This window comes from Perca fluviatilis, chromosome 6, assembly GCF_010015445.1.
Source record: "Perca fluviatilis chromosome 6, GENO_Pfluv_1.0, whole genome shotgun sequence".
NCBI classification, from domain to species: Eukaryota; Metazoa; Chordata; class Actinopteri; order Perciformes; family Percidae; genus Perca; species Perca fluviatilis.
In genome coordinates, this window is record NC_053117.1 from 11,210,716 (window position 1) to 11,232,281 (window position 21,566).

The 21,566-nt window shown below is 37.7% G+C and overlaps 1 protein-coding gene across 2 annotated transcripts; it reads left to right on the forward strand.

Annotated features, from left to right (window-relative positions):
* Positions 1–8,235: 8,235 nt before the first annotated feature.
* On the forward strand, positions 8,236–21,172 carry gtf2h2 (general transcription factor IIH, polypeptide 2). Of its 2 annotated transcripts, none has more exons than XM_039804304.1 (15): positions 8,236–8,379; positions 9,197–9,257; positions 9,342–9,419; positions 9,707–9,743; positions 10,268–10,354; positions 11,134–11,184; positions 12,092–12,146; positions 12,274–12,379; positions 12,467–12,557; positions 16,583–16,778; positions 18,077–18,140; positions 18,263–18,366; positions 18,557–18,659; positions 18,738–18,777; positions 20,416–21,172. In XM_039804304.1, exons 2-15 carry the CDS (start codon positions 9,202–9,204, stop codon positions 20,524–20,526), a joined length of 1,179 nt encoding a protein of 392 aa, XP_039660238.1. In that variant the 5' UTR covers positions 8,236–8,379; positions 9,197–9,201; the 3' UTR covers positions 20,527–21,172. The 2 variants fall into 2 exon arrangements, with proteins under 2 accessions (XP_039660238.1, XP_039660239.1); XM_039804305.1 differs by having other exon boundaries at positions 8,278–8,406.
* The last annotated feature ends 394 nt before the right edge of the window (positions 21,173–21,566 follow it).

The window sequence follows — 21,566 nt, forward strand, 5'->3', positions numbered from 1 at the left end:
CGATTTCCCCTTTTCCTCTTTTACTTAATTGTAAGTCGCTTTTGGATAAAAGCACCAGCTAAATGACATGTCATTTAATGTAATGTAATAGAAATAAACAAGTGAACTAAAGCACATATAATAAGACTTAGAACATAACACCGTAATAACATAAAACTCAAAGAACTAAATAACAAAAACGATGTGCTGCTGTTTGCTTATGTGCTTTTGTGTGTTGTAAATTAAATAATTGGTACCAGTCCTGACTTTGCAATGCATTATTTTTCTGATCAAGATAACTGACATCTCCTCGTAAGCAATATAAATATTTACTGCCATTGTATTGTTGGAGGAGAAGCAGATGGCACAGAATCATGCAAATGTTTAATGTTACAACCGAGATCTCTCTCTCTCTCTCTCTCTCTTTTTTTTTTTTTTTCTCTCTCAGAACATACACTTTCACAAAGGCTGGTGCATGTTTATCATATATTGTATGGTGCTGTGGACTCAAGTGGCAAATCTGAATCAGCAAAGTGGCCTACTGTAATATTCTAGAAGTAAACCACAAGTGTGGTCCAGTCTGCAGGGCCTGAGGAGACCAGGATGAGAGAAGCAACATGGCAGCTTCCTCACTAATATGTTGAGAAGTTTGCAATGTGGCCCAGTTGTATCTGCATCACAGAGTTCTTCATCACACTCAAATTACAGTTTTTCACAATCACTAATTTCAGAACCATGATGTCATTTTTCAAAACTCTAGACACAAAACTCAAAATGGTCATCACTTGTAACACAGACTGTCCAATGTTCAAAACATTGCATTGTGCATTCATATATTTAAAGAAATATTGCACTTGCACAATCATCTGTTCAAAAAACTAATTGATTGTGAAATACTGTTGAAACGTTACTTTAGATCACCCACACACAAGCTACTCATAGTTTCACTGGGTCATCGTTTGTACAATCATCACAGCTTTTTACAATCACTTTGGCACTAATTTCAGAACCTTGACGTAATTTTTCAAAACTCTAGACACAAAACTCACAACCAATGATCAAAATGCACATTTTTCAAAACTCTTAACACTTTTTCAATTGCTTGGATACAACACACATAAAGCTGAGATCATTTGTTCATTTAACAAAGATCACCTGTTCATTATGACACAACTTAACATCAAAGTATTTCAAAAAGCAATTCACACATTACAGTTCAGATGATTATCTATTCATTTCATTACAATCATCTAACTATCAATTCATACAACTACACAAAATGATAAGTAACTGTTGCATTACTCTTAATGCATAGTTGTATGGAAACAGACAAACAATATTCCATGTTTAGATCATGAAAGTTTCTAGATAACAAGATTTATTGTCACCACTTAGCGTGGAGCATGAACCAATTAGACTACATTATTTATGGATGTAAATTTTCATCATCCTTCTTTACTGTAATATACTACTGTTTATCAGACACTGTTGCTATGCTCCCATGTACCACCTTTAAGACTATTGACTGTATTGACAGTATTGCACTGTATGGATGCAGGCCCTTGGAATTGCTGGTCCAATTCCGCCAACTTGTTACTGATGATTGAGATATATAATTTATATATACTTTATATTTAAAGTACTGTATATGTGTGTGTGTGTGTATATATATATATATATATATATATATATATATATATATATATATACATACTTGTACCACATTGGTCTGTAGTATTCTCTCTACTACTGCAGTACTTTTACTTGTAGTACCATAATGAAACATGTATCACCTATTTTGTACTACAATATTTAATGATTGTACGAACGATGACCCAGTGAAACTATGGGTAGCTTGTGTGTGGGTGATCTAAAGTAATGTTTCAATGGTATTTCACAATATATAATTTTTTTGAACCAGTGATTGTGCAAGTGCAATATTTCTTTAAAGATATGAATGCACAATGCAATGTTTTGAACATTGGACAGCCTGTGTTACAAGTGATGACCGTTTTGAGTTTTGTGAAAAATGACATCCAGGTTCTGAAATTAGTAGCAAAGTGATTGTAAAAAACTGTAATGATAATTAAACAGTTACTTATCATTTTGAGTAGTTGGATCAATTGATAGTTAGATGATTGTAATGGAATGAATAGACAATCATCTGAACTGTAATGTGTGAATTGCTTTTTGAAATAGTAGTACTTTGATGTTAAGTTGTGTCATATTGAACAGATGATCTTTGTTAAATGAACAAATGATCTTTGGTGATCTTTGCATGTTCTTCCCATGTCTGCATGAGGTTTTCTCCAGGTGCTCCGATTTCCCTCTCCCTTTTACTTAATTGTAAGTCACTTTGGATAAAAGCACCAGCTAAATGACATGTCATTTAATGTAATGTAATAGAAATAAACAAGTGAACTAAAGCACATATAATAAGACTTAGAACATAACACCGTAATAACATAAAACTCAAAGAACTAAATAACAAAAATGATGTGCTGCTGTTTGCTTATGTGCTTTTGTGTGTTGTAAATTAAATAATTGGTACCAGTCCTGACTTTGCAATGCATTATTTTTCTGATCAAGAAACTGACATCTCCTCGTAAGCAATATAAATATTTACTGCCATTGTATTGTTGGAGGAGAAGCAGATGGCACAGAATCATGCAAATGTTTAATGTTACAACCGAGATCTCTCTCTCTCTCTCTCTCTCTCTCTCTCTCTCTCTCAGAACATACACTTTCACAAAGGCTGGTGCATGTTTATCATATATTGTATGGTGCTGTGGACTCAAGTGGCAAATCTGAATCAGCAAAGTGGCCTACTGTAATATTCTAGAAGTAAACCACAAGTGTGGTCCAGTCTGCAGGGCCTGAGGAGACCAGGATGAGAGAAGCAACATGGCAGCTTCCTCACTAATATGTTGAGAAGTTTGCAATGTGGCCCAGTTGTATCTGCATCACAGAGTTCTTCATCACACTCAAATTACAGTTTTTTACAATCACTAATTTCAGAACCATGATGTCATTTTTCAAAACTCTAGACACAAAACTCAAAATGGTCATCACTTGTAACACAGACTGTCCAATGTTCAAAACATTGCATTGTGCATTCATATATTTAAAGAAATATTGCACTTGCACAATCATCTGTTCAAAAAACTAATTGATTGTGAAATACTGTTGAAAGCACGTAATTTTAGATCACCCACACACAAGCTACTCATAGTTTCACTGGGTCATCGTTTGTACAATCATCACAGCTTTTACAATCACTTTGGCACTAATTTCAGAACCTTGACGTAATTTTTCAAAACTCTAGACACAAAACTCACAACCAATGATCAAAATGCACATTTTTCAAAACTCTTAACACTTTTTCAATTGCTTGGATACAACACACATAAAGCTGAGATCATTTGTTCATTTAACAAAGATCACCTGTTCATTATGACACAACTTAACATCAAAGTATTTCAAAAAGCAATTCACACATTACAGTTCAGATGATTATCTATTAATTTCCTTACAATTATCTAACTATCAATACATACAACTACACAAAATGATAAGTAACTGTTGCATTACTCTTAATGCATAGTTGTATGGAAACAGACAAACAATATTCCATGTTTAGATCATGAAAGTTTCTAGATAACAAGATTTATTGTCACCACTTAGCGTGGAGCATGAACCAATTAGACTACATTATTTATGGATGTAAATTTTCATCATCCTTCTTTACTGTAATATACTACTGTTTATCAGACACTGTTGCTATGCTCCCATGTACCACCTTTAAGACTATTGACTGTATTGACAGTATTGCACTGTATGGATGCAGGCCCTTGGAATTGCTGGTCCAATTCCGCCAACTTGTTACTGATGATTGAGATATATAATTTATATATACTTTATATATAAAGTACTGTATGTGTGTGTGTGTGTGTGTATATATATATATATATATATATATATATATATATATATATATATATATATATACATACTTATACCACATTGGTCTGTAGTATTCTCTCTACTACTGCAGTACTTTTTTGTAGTTTACCATAATGAAACATGTATCACCTATTTTGTACACCACATATTTAATGATTGTACGAACGATGACCCAGTGAAACTATGGGTAGCTTGTGTGTGGGTGATCTAAAGTAATGTTTCAATGGTATTTCACAATATATAATTTTTTTGAACCAGTGATTGTGCAAGTGCAATATTTTTTTAAAGATATGAATGCACAATGCAATGTTTTGAACATTGGACAGCCTGTGTTACAAGTGATGACCGTTTTAAGTTTTGTGTCTAGAGTTTTGAAAAATGACATCCAGGTTCTGAAATTAGTAGCAAAGTGATTGTAAAAAACTGTAATGATAATTAAACAGTTACTTATCATTTTGAGTACTTTGAATTGCTTTTTGAAATAGTAGTACTTTGATGTTAAGTTGTGTCATATTGAACAGATGATCTTTGTTAAATGAACAAATGATCTTTGGTTTATGTGTATTGTATGCAAGCAATTGAAACAAGTGTTAGAGTTTTGAAAAATTATCATTGGTTTTGAGTTTTGTGTCTAGAGTGACGTCAAGGTTCTGAAATTAGTGCCAAAGTGATTGTAAAAAACTGTATTGGCAGTTAAGTTGGTCAACCATGTCACATGAATATTCTGCAGAGTTGCAAAAAGAAGCCTTTTCATTTAAGTGGTCAAGTGGTTTAGCCCTTGTGTTGTCTTATAAATTGGGTCATTATAAATGTTATTGGCATAACTAAATTGACCATTTCATAAAGCATGAAGTAATTTATCACTCAATTCTGGGTTACCCCTTTTATCCAACTTCATTCCACGCATTAGTTTTTTTTATTTTATTTTTTTTACTTATTTTTTGCATTCATGGTCAACAGACCTCATTTACATGAATTATACCTAATTTCTAAGTAAGATGAGGATATACTATTAGTTGTTTTGGATTATAACAGACTGGTATATTCAATTCACTTTTATTTATAGTATCAAATCATAACAAGAGTTATCTCAGGACACTTTACAGATAGAGTAGGTCTAGACCACACTCTATAATTTACAAAGACCCAACAATTGTGTGTATGTGTGTGTGTGTGTGTGTGTGTGTGTGTCTGTCTGTGTCTTGTATCTTGTAAATATATCTTCTGTAAAGCTCAATAGTGCCTTATTGCACTACCAGGTCAAAATTCACCCGGGAAGACCATAACTACTATAAATTTGAATAAAACACCCAAAATGTTATGAAAGTTGTGAATATTAATTTACTTGCAAAGAGCATTGGAAGGGAACAATGCATGTTATTTTTGGTTAATTTGGTTGAAAGAAACCCAAATTTTTTATAAGAAACTTTGAAAACACGACAAATTTAACCCGAAGACAACACAAGTGTTAGATGCCTTTTTACTGGCTGGTGTAAGATTAGAGTAACTAGTCAATAACTGCCACACATAGGCTAATAATATATGAATGCATATTTCATGTGATTTAAAAATTATTATTTAATAATTAAATACTTTATATCACCCTAAATAGCTAACTTTAGCCTAATCTGACAAGCTACAGGCAAACAATGTATTCATAAAGTGCCTCATTCTTCTGGCAAAAAATATTATAATCCTATTTCTATTTTAAAACAATATCCATTCTTACTCCCTTTGTGGCTTATATTAATGAATGTTGCTCAATTAAATACTTTATATAACCCTAAATAATTAACTGTAGCTTAATCTGACAAGCTACAGGCAAAAGCTAAAGTACATTGTTCTTCTGGCAGTTATTAAAGCTCTTATACTTTTATTTTGACACGTTAATGTTACTTCCTGTCCAGAGCGGATTTATTTTAGTCAACTTTGATCTTAAGACGTAAGACCAAAATAACATTATAAACGAGACCCGCGTTCCATCAGATTTTCAATGATTATGCACATTATAAAAATGAGCCCGTATTCTCGCTCTTGGGTTGAAACGGAAAGATAAATAACAAAAAAGCAACAGTTGAAAAACGAGCAATTTTCCACTTAATTTTCAAATTGCATGGACATTGAAAAAACGGGAAAACGGAGCTCATATTTCCGGTTTTTGGATTTAAACGAAAAACGAAATATCGACCCGTTTTTTTGTTTTTTCGTTTTTGGTTTAAAACGAAAAACGGATTATACTTTAGGGCCCTGACCGGGTTGGTTAGGTTTAGGCAACAGGAGTGGGATTGGTTATGGTTAGGGTAAGAATGTCAGGGCGATAATATTCCAAAAAGGTGTAATACATGAGTAGTATGGATAACTGTGTGTAACTATATGCCAAGGTACTGTAAATGCACAGGGGTGCAAATAGCATACATTGATATTTGTACCAGACGGGGTATTAATAGAACACATTGCTGTGTGCACCGGTGGGGTACGAATAGCATTAATTTCTAATTGCACCAGGGTACGAATAGCACTTCTAATTGCACCAGGGTACAAATAGCATACACTGCTAATTGTACCAGGGGTGCAAATAGCCTCACCCTAAATTATATCTTTGGTAAATTAGAGAGAGGATTTGGTCTGTCTTTGTTTGCAGATGACGGGCCATCTGGAAAAGAGGGCGTAATGTAGAGTTTGTTTTAAAACAGACTCAAAAAGTCTTAGTGTGTCTAGAGGAATGGGGGAACACATGGGGCTTCAAAATCTCTGCCTCTAAGACTAAATATATGGTATTTGGTTTTAAAAGAAAGTTACCCAAGTTAGGACTGTATATGTATGGGTCTCTATTTGAGAAGGTAAAGGTTTTAAAATGTTTGGGTGTTTGGTTTGAAGAACCAGGTCTACTCTTGATTGTGGGTGCTTTGTGTATGGGTCTGCTTCGAGAACTGTTCTGGCTAAGTTAGATGGGGTGCAGGCAAAGGTTTTAAGGCTTTACAGTGGTGCCTTCAGAAGTTCCCCAGTCCCTGGCCTAATTGTTGAAATGGGAGACATGCCCTTATGGTTAAGGTGCATTAAGTTAGGGTTACAGTACTGGGTAAAACTTAGTGGGTAATCATGCCTTCCCAGCAAGGTGTCTGTTAAAAGGCTGAAGGTAATAATAATTTTTTGTCAATATAAATCAGTTGGCTAGGTAGCTGGGAATGGAACAGTGAGGTAGTGTAGAACATACAAGATGGTTACCAATGCCCTATGGGTCTGCCTGAATTGAATATTGAGCTTGGTTTTCTTCAGGAAAAATATATAATAATGGATAATCTTAATGCAATCACTGAGAGCACTTCAATTGATTTTACAGATGGATCTAGAGATCCAGTTAGTGGGAGAGCTGGGTTTGGGGTGTACGTGGAGCAGATTGGGTTGAAGATTGGCCGACACATTTCTAATGCAAGCTCTGTTCTCACTACTGAGTTAATGGCAATTCTCTTAATGGCTCTACCTATGTGGTCTAGCCAGATTTATAGAAGTCATCATCTGTTCTGATTCTGCAGCTGCTCTAGAACCTTTAAGAGTAGGAAAATTTTATTTTTTTTTTTTTTTTTTTTTTTTTTTTTTTTTTTTTTTTTTTTTTTGTTTTTTTGGGTTGGGGGGGGGGGGGGGGGGGGGGGGGTAAGAAAAAGGAAAAAAAAAAAAAAAAAAAAAAAAAAAATAGTAGGGGAAAAAGAAAAAAAAAAAAAAAAAAAAAAAAAAAAAAAAAAAAAAAAAACAAAGGGTGGGAAAAAGAAGGCAGGGGTAGACAGCACTACTTCTCTATACAACCTGCTTCTGTACATCTCTGTTCCCGTAAGGACTCAGTTAAAGTGTGTAGATTGAGGTTGGGGCACTGTGGGTTTTATCTTTGTGAGAAACATCAACTGATATCTAAGGCAGTTCTTGAATTCCTGCATGATGCAGGACTGTATGTAATAATGTAGTTTAAACTTTGACCTGTGGAGGGCAGTAATACGTTTAGCAGCGTATACATGGTCGTAATCCTAGAAGAAGAAGAAGAAGAAGAAGAAGAAGAAGAAGAAACAGGAAATTATTCTGCGTTGGGGCGGTCTACCAATGGGTCTACCTTCTATTAATACCGTTCTCTTAATACATCGATGACAGAGTGATAGAGGAAGACAGTAATAATAAATAATAATTAATTAATATAGCTATGGGTCTACCGCGCAACTTCAAAACAAGACCCGCCCTTCAATAGCATCACACACTACTATTGGCCACCTGTCCATGCTTACGCAGGGGTAACGTCACCCGATTTGTACAGATCCTATCCCCTGACCTATCGCATTCTAACACCAACCAATCGAGCTGCTTCGTAGGGCGGGACTTGCGTAGAAGTTACGTGGGATCCTTATTGTAGCTACAACTGATTTTTAACTAACGGAACGCTTGCATAGTGAGAAAGTAAGTTGTATCACGCACAATATTAAGGTATTAACTAGATGATACATATCATAACTTCGTTCACGTTAGTAGCAGTAATTAACATTAGCTAACTAGCTAGTTAAACAACCTCTAGCTAATGATGCTCTTAAACTGAACTGTTAGCTAGCTAGCTTGCTGTAAATAAAAGCTAACTATAACCAAATAATTTCTAATAAGAAAGTAGACCGGCTTTGCTATAACGTTAGCTTTTATTTTAACGTTAGTTAAAGTTTAGGTAGCTTTTTTTTAACAACTTTGAGTAACGTTAACGTAAATCACTGGCCAAGAAATGACTATGTTACTGCAAGGATAGCGTTAGCTATTTTATCCGATAATGTTTTCTGTTTTGGCACAGGGTCATGCCAAACTCCATTCAGTATACTTGGAACTCAAAACTGTGTCTATTAGTCCATACTCTTGGCAAAACAGTCTTTAAGGAATTATTAGCGTGTTCTGATGTATACAATATTTGGCACACATGACAACATATGTACATTATGTTATTGGTTAACTGTAAGGTCATCAAATAATTCGGCTAACGTTAAGTCTGTTGGCTAACGTTATTGTTTATGGTAACGCTAGAATCTCCTAAAATGTTTGCCATGAAGTTGTTTTGATTCCGTTAGCTAAGTATTTATACGACCCTTTAGTCGTTACTGCCTACACTATTGAACGCGGTCTTTTAGGAATCATTCGTATCTTTTGATAAATGAGTTTTGGCATAAAAATAATTCACAAACCAGTTTTAAATGTAATGTTTTATTAAAATAAGAGTTGGGTGTATTCTGGCTTGCAGACATAATGGATGAAGAACCAGAGAGAGCCAAGCGCTGGGAAGGGGGCTATGAGAGGACATGGTAAGACCGGTAAACTATAGAGATTTTCAACTTGAGATAATGTCATTTGATGCAATATGGTAAAAAGTAGGTATTCTACAACAGGGAGGTGCTGAAGGAGGACGAATCTGGCTCACTAAAAGCCACAGTGGAAGAGATCCTGTTCCAGTCCAAAAGGAAAAGGTGTGTATGTGTGGTTGCAGGTTGTCTGACAATACAAAAATATGTGAGAATGATTAGTTATTATTCTTAAGACTTTTCTATTTTCCTAGACACTTCTTTGTTATATTGTAATTGAGCCCTTTTTTTCTCTGTTGGAGGTACAACTTAATAACATAACGTAATCTCTATTGCACTTTTTAAATGCATTTTTCTTTTTGTGCTCTTCCCTCTATAATCAATGTATGTACTACTTACATTGTCTGTGGAGTGTTTTCCTTTATGCTTTTTTATATATATATGTTTCATAGGGTGATAGAGAGCCATGGACAAGTAAGGCTTGGAATGGTGAGTAAGTTCTCCTTCATGCAGAACCTTTTTATTCAATCAATTAATTTGTCACATAAATCTATTCGTCATAAAGAACACAGTGAGATGGCCTGCCTTGCACGCAATTACTTCCGTACCATGTGAGAGGTTATTTTCACTGTCTGGGCATGTTGTTCAGAAGAAGCTAGTTGTCATTCTAAACTTCTTTTAGGATACAATTACTCTAGAGTTATATCCTGTTGTTCCTCCTCCCTGTTTGCTCAGCACCATTAAATTGAATGTATGGGACACAGGAGTTTTCTATCCAGAAGTTTTTGTAAGCAAAAATTATTGATTGGCAAGTTGAAGGGATTTTTTTTTTTGTGAGGAAAAAAAAGAAAAGAAATCTCACTCATTGTCCTGATGAAGGTCTAAGGAGCGAAACGTATTCAAGGTTATTGCAAGTAAAAAGCCCAGTGTGTGGAAAATTGCTTTTAGTTAAATAAAATGTCATGTTTGCAAATGTATCCATATAAAATACTTCAAGATATCATGTGCTCTAGATGCGGCACCTCCATGTGGTGATTGACTGTTCAAGAAGTATGGAAGACCAGGACTTGAAACCAAACCGCCTCACCTCTACTCTAAAGGTAAATTCTGTAGCAGACCAACATGGCATCATGACTTTGCGTAAACATACACGCCACTTTCCTAAAGCCAAATGGCGTGTTATCTGTACGCAGTTTCAGCTATCCACGTGTATGTCTACGCTGTATAGGCTATAGCAGATGTAAACATACCCACCACGTGGCGTCGCCACGTTGAATGTTGAGAACGTGACGTACTATCGCGAGAACAACGTCACGCGTGTAAAAAAGAAAAGAAAAGAAAAAAAAGGTTGGGTTTAGGAAAAGAACACAGGGAAAGGCTTTAGTAACAAAAAAAGCGACAAAAACACAGAAAAAAAGACAAAAACACGCTTAGGAAAACAAACGGTTGGGTTTAGGAAAGAAACATTGGCGATAAACGGTTGGGTTTAGGAAAGAAACATTGGGGAAGGCTTTAAAAAAAAAAAGGCTGAAAATCGCCACACGCGGAACGCAATCCTGGCTCTCCTGGGTGAAAGTCCTGTGTTTTACCCATCCACCACCCCAACCAACCTCCTTACACGGACCTACGTCCCTTTTATACTACTCGCTGCGGCGAAAATTCACTCGTAATGTAGGTCAGTGGCGGACGAATTGCGTTGATAAACGTGCTAAAAAGTGATTATGCGCCTTGATAACACGCCAAAATGGCATACGAATTGGCGTGTCATACATACACCACTTCATGAGATCAGTCTGAGCAGACCCATCACACTGTTTACCAGCAACCATTTGGTATGATTAGTTGTAAAGCACCATCTCCTTTCTTCTTTCCTCTTCAGCTGTTGGAAACTTTTGTTGATGAGTATTTTGACCAAAACCCCATCAGTCAGGTATGTTTATACAATCATGAGTTCTGTGCATGTTTTACGCTTGCATTTAAATCCCTTCAGCTCTTGTTTAAACACAGCAGGTTCAGGTGTATTTACTGGAGAGTGTTTTTTTTCTTGTATAAAGATACAAGTATTGAGTGTAGGTCTGTACCATCATGTTGTAAGTACAGAGGAAGTGAAGGGTTCCCGGACCTGTCACTGCACTGCTACTACTTTTGACCATGGTGCCAATTCATTTGTCAATTAAGACCAATTGTTAAATGATCCAGAGATGAATATGTAATAAAAATATTCATTAGTTGTTACCGTAGTATGATTAATTACATTTAACAGGTTCTAATGTCCCTGAATCGATGATGTAGATGATGGCTACCAAGTGCCAAAACCTTAAAGAAGGTAGATAACAGCAGATGGAGATTCTAAACTGATTGATTTTCCAAGACTGTAACTATATTATATCAGCAATGCACTAAATCAGAACCAGTAATGTCATTTCTGTATAACCAATTGCATATCTCAAGGTATCAGGTGTCATTTGCCAGTATTTTAAATTAGATTATGTAGATAAACCAATAATCACTTGTGTCTCATAAAATCAAGTAATAAATCATGTAAATAATGTAAAGTAATGCATATAATATGGATGTATAAAGAAGGTCTCAAAACTGTAATTTACAACAAGACAGAGATTGTAGCAGCTGGTCGTCCACTAGTTAGCTTTCCAACAAGCAGAGATACATTATCTAAACATAAAATTAGGTTTGTCTAAGGTGATTTGGTCCGATAACAATGACATAGAACTCAACTGGTACTGTTGATTTTGTTGCAATGGGGAAGTTAAAATATAGATGTGCACTGGACTTTCACCAGATTGCCAGTGGCCTAACAACATGTTATGTGTTTTCAGCTAGGCATTATCACCACGAAGAATAAAAGGGCTGAGAAGCTTACTGATCTGGCAGGTGAGAATGCAAGGCTCCACCCTTTTATTGAAATTCTTATGGCATTAACCGTTCCTGCTTCAGATGCTCACTTCGGAGCTGACCCCCTTCACCCAGCGGTTGATGTGTTTTCTTGTTTCACCACCAGGAAATCCAAAGAAGCACACTGCTGCTCTGAAGAAAGCAGTGGACACTGTGTGTTTAGGAGAGCCATCCATATACAACTCTCTCAACCTGGCCATACAGACCCTCAAGTAGGTTTTGCAGGTGTTTATGTTCTAGATTGGTTCCTTTTTAATATTACTGAATGTCCCTCACCTGGTATCTGTCTTTGTATGAAGGCACATGCCTGGACATACAAGCCGGGAGATCCTGATAATCCTCAGCAGCCTTACTACATGTGACCCAGCCAACATCTGTGAGCTGATTAAGGTGAAGTCACACCTTGAACCCTTGATTATGGGTGCACAGTCATTGTCTTAGTTGGTATGCAGTTCAGTTGCTAAGCTTACGGAGTATCTGGCATTTAAATTACTAGTGCAGTGTCCGTTCAAAACATACCTGTTTGGAATGGGCCGATTGCTTGGCCACCTGTATTGCTGCTTGCAGCTTTCTTCAAAACCATTGTACTCTGAAATAACTTATAGAAGGACCCCAAAGCACTTATTATGCAACTGTAGGCCTATACTACTGACTTACTGTGTACTTGTACTTCAGAGGAAAACATACAGTATCTCACAAAAGTGAGTACACCCCTCACATTTTAGTAAATATTTCATTATATCTTTTAATGGGACAACACTGAAGAAATGACACTTTGCTACAATGTAAAGTATTAAGTTTACAGCTTGTATAACAGTATAAATGTGCAGTCACCTCAAAATAACTCAACACACAGCCATTAATGTCTACATGCCCTTCACCATACCTAGAGATTGGCATGGGGTACTTTCCATAAAATCATCTCTCAATGCAAATCAAACTAGCTATTAGGCTAACTGACATAAAACCATGCCAATCTCTAGTTATGGTGAAGGGTATGTGATGATGTGGGGCTATTTTAATTCCAAAGGCCAAGGGAACTTTATCAGGATGCATAGTATCCTGGATCCATGAAATAACTGGCCTTTAAAAATAAAAATCTGCCTGCCTCTATGGGAATTTAACATAGGGGTGTACTGACTTTTGTTGCCAGCGGTTTAGACATTAATGGCTGTATGTTGAGTTATTTTGCGGGGACTGCACATTTACACTGTTATACAAGCTGTAAACTTAATACTTTACATTGTAGCAAAGTGTCATTTCTTCAGTGTTGTCCCATTAAAAGATATAATAAAATATTTACTAAAATGTGACGGGTGTACTCACTTTTGTGAGATACTGTACATTTACCTGACCGAGAACGTTGCAGATTCAGATTCTACTTACAAAATACTACAATTAAATTATGATGCATTAAACTATCCAGAATTAATGCTATATGAGATGAAAATCTCCACCTTGAAGTACATTGTGCTGAGTGATAATCCATCTCTTTTTACTTACTAAACATTTGAAAAGCAGATCTTGCACTGTTCGGTCACAGACGGTTTTATATATAGCATAAGTAAAGCGCCTTGTCAATGTGTGTTATTTTGTAATTTGTGTTTTATGCAGGTTTAATCAGTTATGGTTAGGCTGCGGTTCAACGTGTCTGGTTTTTTCGAGTAGCAGTCTCACATCGTGGTAGTTTTAGGTGATGTGGCCCTGGTGGTAGAAGCAGTGAACCCGGCTGAGCAGCGTGCAGAATGGCCGGAGAAATGTGCGCAACAAAACAATGTGCTAGAGAGCCCCAACCTGTAACAAATGTTGCGGCTCAGCTGCGGCTCATCTAGAGATTCAGCGTGTTCTCTATTTCAATTCAGTTTTATTTATAGTATAAAACCATAACAAGAGTTATCTCAAGACACTTTACAGATAGAGTAGGTCTAGATCACACTCTATAATTTACAAAGACCCAACAATTTCAGTAATTCATCATTTGCATGTAGGGTAGACAGCAATGAGTTTTTGGCAAGACACCAGTACCTGGTGAACTGCAATCAATGAGCCTTGTTGGGATTCAGCAACTCCCCGCCCCTGCTGCTTTACTGCGCATGTGCTGCTGCTTTACTGCAGATACTTAAAGGGGTGATAGAATGATTATATAGGGTATTTCACATTGTTCCTTATGGTCTCCTAATGGGGTATGTAACATTGGTTGGGCTGAAAATGGCCTGGTTGATATTTTATTGGCCCTTATGCATCCCTGTGTTTTGGCTCTATTTGTAACAAGAGCTTTTCTTCCAAATATGGTATGGTCATGAATATTTAGATGAGCTGCGCGCTGATTGGTTGAGCGACTTGCCATACGCAGACATTAGAGACGCGCGCTGATTGGTTTAAGCGAATCCCCAATACACATACATTAGAGAAGCGACAGAATCTCATATTCCAGACACTGCAATGTTTCATTACCAAATTCACTTCTGAGACTTTTGAAGGCGCGCCGAAATCAACTATATAAAGCTGAAATATGGGCCGTTTACAAAATTTGATGGCTAATTGCAAATTTGGTAAGACGTGTCGGACTTTAGGAGCTCCACACAGTCTGACGAAGCGGCAGCGCTGCTGGGCTCCATACCCAGGGCAAAGTCACCCTTTGTGGATACTGCACTACGGGCTCCGCGGCCAGCTGCCGGCATAACTATAATATATTTACGGTTTGAATTTCGTCACACCACTTTGATTTTAAGGTATATTTTATGAACGCGCGAGGCGTCTTTGTAAGGACGAGCAGCTGCTTGCGCAATATGTCCCATTCATTACAATGGGGAAATACCGCGAGCTAGCTAGCTACACTGTCGCCATAACTAAATTATATTTACAGTTTGAATTTCGCACGCCCACCTTATATAACATCATTCCCCAATGTCTTATAAAGCTAACCGTTGTGTCCGATTTGATTTTAAGGCATTTTTATGAACGCGAGGAGTCTTTGTAGGACCAGCAGCTGCTTGCTATATGTCCCATTCATTACAATGGGGAAATACCGCAGCTAGCTAGCTACACTGTCGCCATAACTAAATTATATTTACAGTTTGAATTTCGTCACGCCACTTATACAACATCATTCTCCAATGTCTTATAAAGCTACCGTTGTGTCCGATTTGATTTTAAGGCATTTTTATGAACGCGAGGCGTCTTTGTAGGACGAGCAGCTGCTTGCTATATGTCCCATTCATTACAATGGGGAAATACCGCAGCTAGCTAGCTACACTGTCGCCATAACTAAATTATATTTACAGTTTGAATTTCGTCACGCCACTTATATTACATAATTCCCCAATGTCTTATAAAGCTAACCGTTGTGTCCGATTTGATTTTAAGGCATTTTTATGAACACAAGGCGTCTTTGTAGGACGAGCAGCTGCTTGCTATATGTCCCATTCATTACAATGGGGAAATATCGCAGCTTGCTCACTTTCGCATGACTAAAGTATATTTACAGTTTGAATTTCGTCACGGCATGAATATTACAGGTTCCTCAAGGTCTTACAAAGCTTAGCTAACACTTCAATTTCAATTGAATGTATTTTTGTGAATGTCAGAGTTAGGAGGAGGCTAGCTAGCTCTCATTGATGGACTCCATCTCACCACGGCTCTATCAATGAGACTCGCGGACAAGAGGCTTTATTTCCACGATTGTTTGTTTAAATAACTCAACACACATACCCATTATAAGATTTACTGGAACCTGCGGGCTGCGGTAAAAGATTGCGGACGTAACAAGCTCGCTGACACTGCGGTCAGGGTGGCAATGTAGCAACCCAGGCAGCACCAACACTGGCACTAAACTCCGACACACAGTCGGAGAAAATTTGCAATTAGCCATCCTTTTTCGTAAAGCGGCCCATATTTGAGCTTTATATGGTTGATTTCTCGCATAAAAAAGTTTTAGAAGTGAATTTTGTAATGGAATAGCAGAGATCTGCGTGACCTAGCTAGATTCAGAAGACTACCTGATCTCAGGTCAGTTGTGTAGCCTATGTAAATATTGGGGCGTGACTGTTCTCTTAAGGTTCCGGATTTTGAGATGCTTGCGTAAGCAACTAGCTTTGTTGGGATTCGCCCGTTTTCAGCGGCAGTTTCAAAATATGAGATTTTCATAGTAAAGGGGTGTCAGTGGGACTTTGAGCTTCTATGTATGTCCTATTTACCCACCGAACTGTCGTTATTCAACTATGACAGGGTAAAATCGGTTTTGCATTCTATCACCCCTTTAACTGAGATATCCAGATTTATAGATAGATGGAATAAATGCTTTAATGTTAATGTAACCATGTCTTTCCCCACATTTATTGTCGTTCTCTTATGCTCCAAAAGAAAAAAGAAAAGAAAAAATACTGTTATGAATAACCGTGTTCCTTTTCTGTCAGACCCTAAAGTCTCTGAAAGTGCGCGTGTCTGTAATCGGCCTGTCAGCAGAGGTCAGGGTGTGTACAGTATTGACCAGGGAGACGGGCGGGTCGTACCACGTTATCCTGGATGAGAGCCACTTCAAAGAGCTGCTGATGCTGCATGTCAAACCTCCTCCAGCCAGCTCCTCATCTGAATGTTCTTTAATACGCATGGGTCAGTATTCAGATGTGGTTCTATCTTTCTCCATCTTTGGTAAAGAATCAGCTCCATCACAGACCTAGGACTGCATCTTACAAAGTGGGTAAACATGTCAAAGAGAAATTTGTATTCTGTTTGATCTCCAAGTTAGGATATCAAGGTTAGCGAAAAGTGATACATTTGGCAATTATTTTAATTGCAGGGATCCAAATGTAAAATCCCACTGGTAACATGGTGAAAGCCCTGGTTTTTGTTCTTAAACAATAAGGCTGGCAATATAATATATTTTTCTTATAATCAACAAATCCCATGTGTTCCATCATTATCACGAAAACACACACTATAGTTTATTTTTGCTCAATCCCAAATGCACCGTCCTACTGCCCTAAATACTGAAGCACAATATGTGCTAAGAACAGTCCCTCCCTATTTTATCCGATACCGGTGCCTACTCGGGTATTTTTTAAATGGTTCCGGTGCTTAAAAAAAACGAAACTTTGTCAAAAAACAATACCCTTTTATTTCGGGACATATTATAGGACATAGCACATGTTGTCACACACGCTGTTGAATGGCAACGGTGTTTGCTAGCCTACTTGACATGCAAGATTTACGGTTGACATTAAATTACTAGACTTACCCGAAGAGGAACAGCTGCTGTCATCATCATCATCTGTGATGTCCACCACCACACTGGCAGGGCTGAGACTCTCTTCAATTTGTCCGGCAAGTCCGACACTGGCTGCTGCTGTTGAAGTGCTTGGCCTTGCGTCACGTAGGTTATCAAACACGGTGCCTTGTTCGGATTTTAAATAAACTCCATGTGTCGCCAGATGCTTCATCAAATTCGACTTGTTACCTCCCTTGCATGACATTGGTTTAAGGCATCTGTAGCATGTCGCAGAGTCTGCATCCTTAGATGTGAAATGCAGCCAAACCTTGGGAGTGTTTTGCCTTTGGCATCTTCATTGATCCTCTCACTATCAGTTCTGATCAACAAATGTGTGAGTAGTGGCACTGACGTCACGCAAATTGACGCCGGAACACCAGGGGACGGTTAAAAAAAAGTCAGGCACCGAAATGAGTCCCCAAAATTTTCGTTCTTATTCGGTCTTGTTACTACCGTTTACGTTGGAACCGGTGCCCTATTGGCACCGCGTTTCGGTACCCAACAATACTTATTAGACATTAAAGGCACCAATAAAATGTTTTTTTCTTCCATAAAATATATTAATTCTTGTTCCTCATCAAACCATTAAGAAAATGAATGAGGACCTGTTGAATATTTTTCTCACACACACTTGTTTTCTCAGGTTTTCCTCAGCACACCACCGCCTCTCTGACTGACCAGGATGCCAAGCCTTCATTCAGCATGTCGTGAGTCGAATACTGTGATTTTTAAACCCTTTTGGCCAGAAGTGAGCAGCCACTGTGTATTAAAGTAAAGGTAAAGTGAATTTTCTTTGCATTGAGCTGCTTCTGGTGTGTGTGTCTTCCAGTCATCTGGACAGCAGCAGTGCACCAGGTCTGTCTCTGGGAGGATACTTCTGTCCGCAGTGCCACGCCAAGTACACAGAGCTTCCCGTAGAGTGTAAAGTCTGTGGTATGTGTGATGGAAGGATACAGTCTATTTGTGTGTGTACAGCATGTCATTGTAAGATTAGAGGAAACTATGATTAATTTTCTTGAGATGTCAAAAAAGTACACTAGTTCTTTTTTTGCTGTTTTTAAAATACTGTGTTTAAACCAATAGAAGTAGCTTTGACTGGTGTGTGTGGTGTGTTTTCTCAAAGGTTTGACTCTGGTGTCGGCTCCCCATCTCGCCAGATCTTTCCACCACCTCTTCCCCCTCCAAGCCTTTATAGAGAGTCCTGTGGAGGAGTTTCAAGAAGACAGGTAGCTCTTATAAACTCACGCAATCACACGCAGATACTGTGCTGCTGTGTATCTAAACTTCTTGTGATTTGGTTTCAGGTTCTGTCAAGCTTGTCAAGGGGAGCTGAAAGATAAAAGTGTAAGTACAGTAGCTGAGTGTATGTCTGAAACTGTAGAGGCCTTTTATGGTGTTTTTCCATTACATGGTACCTGCTTGACTCGCCTTTTTTGGTTTTCCATTACGAAAAAAAGTCCTTGATACCTGCTAGGGGTACTTTTTTTAGTACCACCTCTGTCCAGGTTCCACGCGAGCTAAGCAGATACCAAAAGGTGACGTGAAAACCTGCAGACTACTGATTGGTCAAAGAGAATCATCACTAATCACTGCATCATCATTGCTAGCGACAGACGGGGGTGTCCTGAACAAAACTGCCATTTTTAAATAGTTTAGCCAGCGGTGTGTTTTTTTTTTTTTTGCTGCCTCCAGCTTCTTTTGAAACAAAATTAGTCTTCTGGCATGCCGAGAGTCAAAAACAACACACCTTTGACGGTCTGTGTGTGTGTCGCGTTAGGTCACAGCAGTTTCCTGCGGCGTCGCTATGATGACCAGCCACGCTCGCCTCAGGCATGATGTGGTACTAAATTTGCAATGGAAAATGGAGAACGGGGCACTGCAGCTGGGTCGAGCAGAGTAGAGTCGAGCAGGTACCATGTAATGGAAAAACGCCATTAGATGGTTGAACATACTTTTTCCCTTTTAAAGGTTCACTCCCCATATTTTTAAAAGTCCCGTTTACGCGTCACAGAAAGTGCTATTCGGCTTGTAAAAAACTGTTGTAAAATACCTTCTGTAACTCTGAAGGATCTTTTCCAAGTCTGAGAAAATAATGCTGATGATGGTGTATCAGTTATTTCCAACCAGAGATACATGTAATCCAGGGTGTACGTCTTCAGTTACCAAGGGGTACTGGGGGGTTGCTCAGATAATTTAAATTGATCTAGGTTTACAAATTAGTATTATAATGTTTTTTTGGCATTTTATGCCTTAATTCTAATAACCAACAGTACTGCTAGTACCAGCTAATGACAGTAGAGGGATGACAGGAAACAAGGGAAGAGAGCGATGGGTAATGACATGCAGGTTCCTGGGCAGATGTGAACCATGGACGTTGCCGTTCCATAGTCTGTTTTAATGCCTTGGCCACCCTGATCTTTATCATATTTACTGTCACAATTACCAGTAATCTTGCAGTAAACAAAATGCCTGCATTACAAACTAGATGTATGGTACTACTACCACTATGGCAGTCTAATAAACTATTAGATATTTACTAGGAAGGGAAGGTTTAATAGAGACACCATTGTGTTGCATTATAGGAACAAAAAAATCCAGTGTCTTAGAGCTGTCTTGGCCTCTGCTGCTTCAATTTTGAATATTCTTTTTTAAGTCTGTCTATGAGTCCCCCAACTATGTGGAACTGCAATAATAAATTGCTGGATTGATTAATATATATTAGGGCTGTTTTATTATTTTTAATTAATCACACTTTTTTTTTTTATCACAGAACATTTGTTCATTAGTTGTGCGTTGAAACAGTGGTGATTAAAGAAATTTGCGTTAGCTTGTTATGAACGCGTTAATTTTAACAGCCCTAATATATACATTTTAATATTAAATGTAATAATGTGTACTTGCATTCATTTATTCATTGCAACTTTAGTCCCATTATCCATCTTGATTTATCTGCTCTCTCTCTCCCTCTCTGTCTGTCTCTAGATATTCACCTGTCCATCATGTCGCAGTGTGTTCTGTGTGGAGTGTGATCTCTTCATCCATGACTTGCTACACTGCTGCCCTTGCTGTATTCACAGTCAGAGCGCCCCCTGAAGCTGAGAAGCTAACCGAGACAGAGACTGAAATAAACTCAGTGGTCATGTGATCTTATTGACTCATCATATCCGTCCTATCAGTGTCGTGCACCTCTGATAGAATAGATATGATGCACACAGGCTATGGACCATCCAGATTGTCACATTTCAAAGTTGTTGAAGATTGCCACAAAATATTGGACCGTTTCAGTTGATACATATCATTTACAGGTGAAAGCAGCTTCTTGCTAAAGACCGTGCTGAGTTGGGCTAAAGTTTCTGTCTGCTCTGAGAACTGCATCTGAGCCACTGCACTACTGCTTTTAAATCACACACTGCTTTATATGAGCCAGAAATGGTTTGTGTGCATTGTTTATACACATTTTTGTACTACAGTTCTAGTTACTTTATACAAAGTCTATGGTTCTGTTTGTGACAGGACAGTTACAATTTTTTAACCAGTGAGACATTTGTTTCAAAGCAGGCCTTTTTCCAATAACCCAGATTTTCTACTTTCAAATCCGTACTCTTGGATTTCCTATGCTAAATTTAGGGTAAGAGGCAGCTGCCCCTAGGGCTGGTCACAGTAAAATAAATCAGTACTTGTATGTTGTCACATTAAGCCTAACATTGTTAATGTTGGATATACAGTTACTTCAACAGAATTTCTGAGCACTGCTTTGAGGGTTTCTGGACAATATTTGTCATTGTTTTAATTTTATTTATAGTGTCAAATCATAACATCATTTATCTCAGGCAGAGGTGTCAAAAGTATTCACATTCATTACTCAAGTAGAAGTATAGACACTAGGGTTTGAAAAGACTTTTGTAGAAGTTGAAGTATCAACTCAAGCGTTTTACTTAAGTAAAAGTATTGGTTTCAAAACTACTTCAAGTATAAAAGTAAAAGTAATGTAAGTCAGAGATCTTCAACGGGGGTCCTCAGAGTCATAAGAGTCTTTAAAAGAAAAAAATTAAAATGCCTTAACATAATTCCAACATGTTAGCAAATGTAAATTCCCACTGATGATAGGCTTACTGGCCTATAGGTAAGGTAGT

Excerpts from the sequence above, each read along its gene's own strand:
- gtf2h2 (XM_039804304.1), top strand. The coding sequence starts at position 9,202 with ATGGATGAAGAACCAGAGAGAGCCAAGCGCTGGGAAGGGGGCTATGAG. Across the intron at positions 9,744-10,267 it reads GACAAGTAAGGCTTGGAATG|ATGCGGCACCTCCATGTGGT; the intron begins GTGAGTAAGTTC and ends CATGTGCTCTAG. Across the intron at positions 18,367-18,556 it reads CGTAGAGTGTAAAGTCTGTG|GTTTGACTCTGGTGTCGGCT; the intron begins GTATGTGTGATG and ends GTTTTCTCAAAG.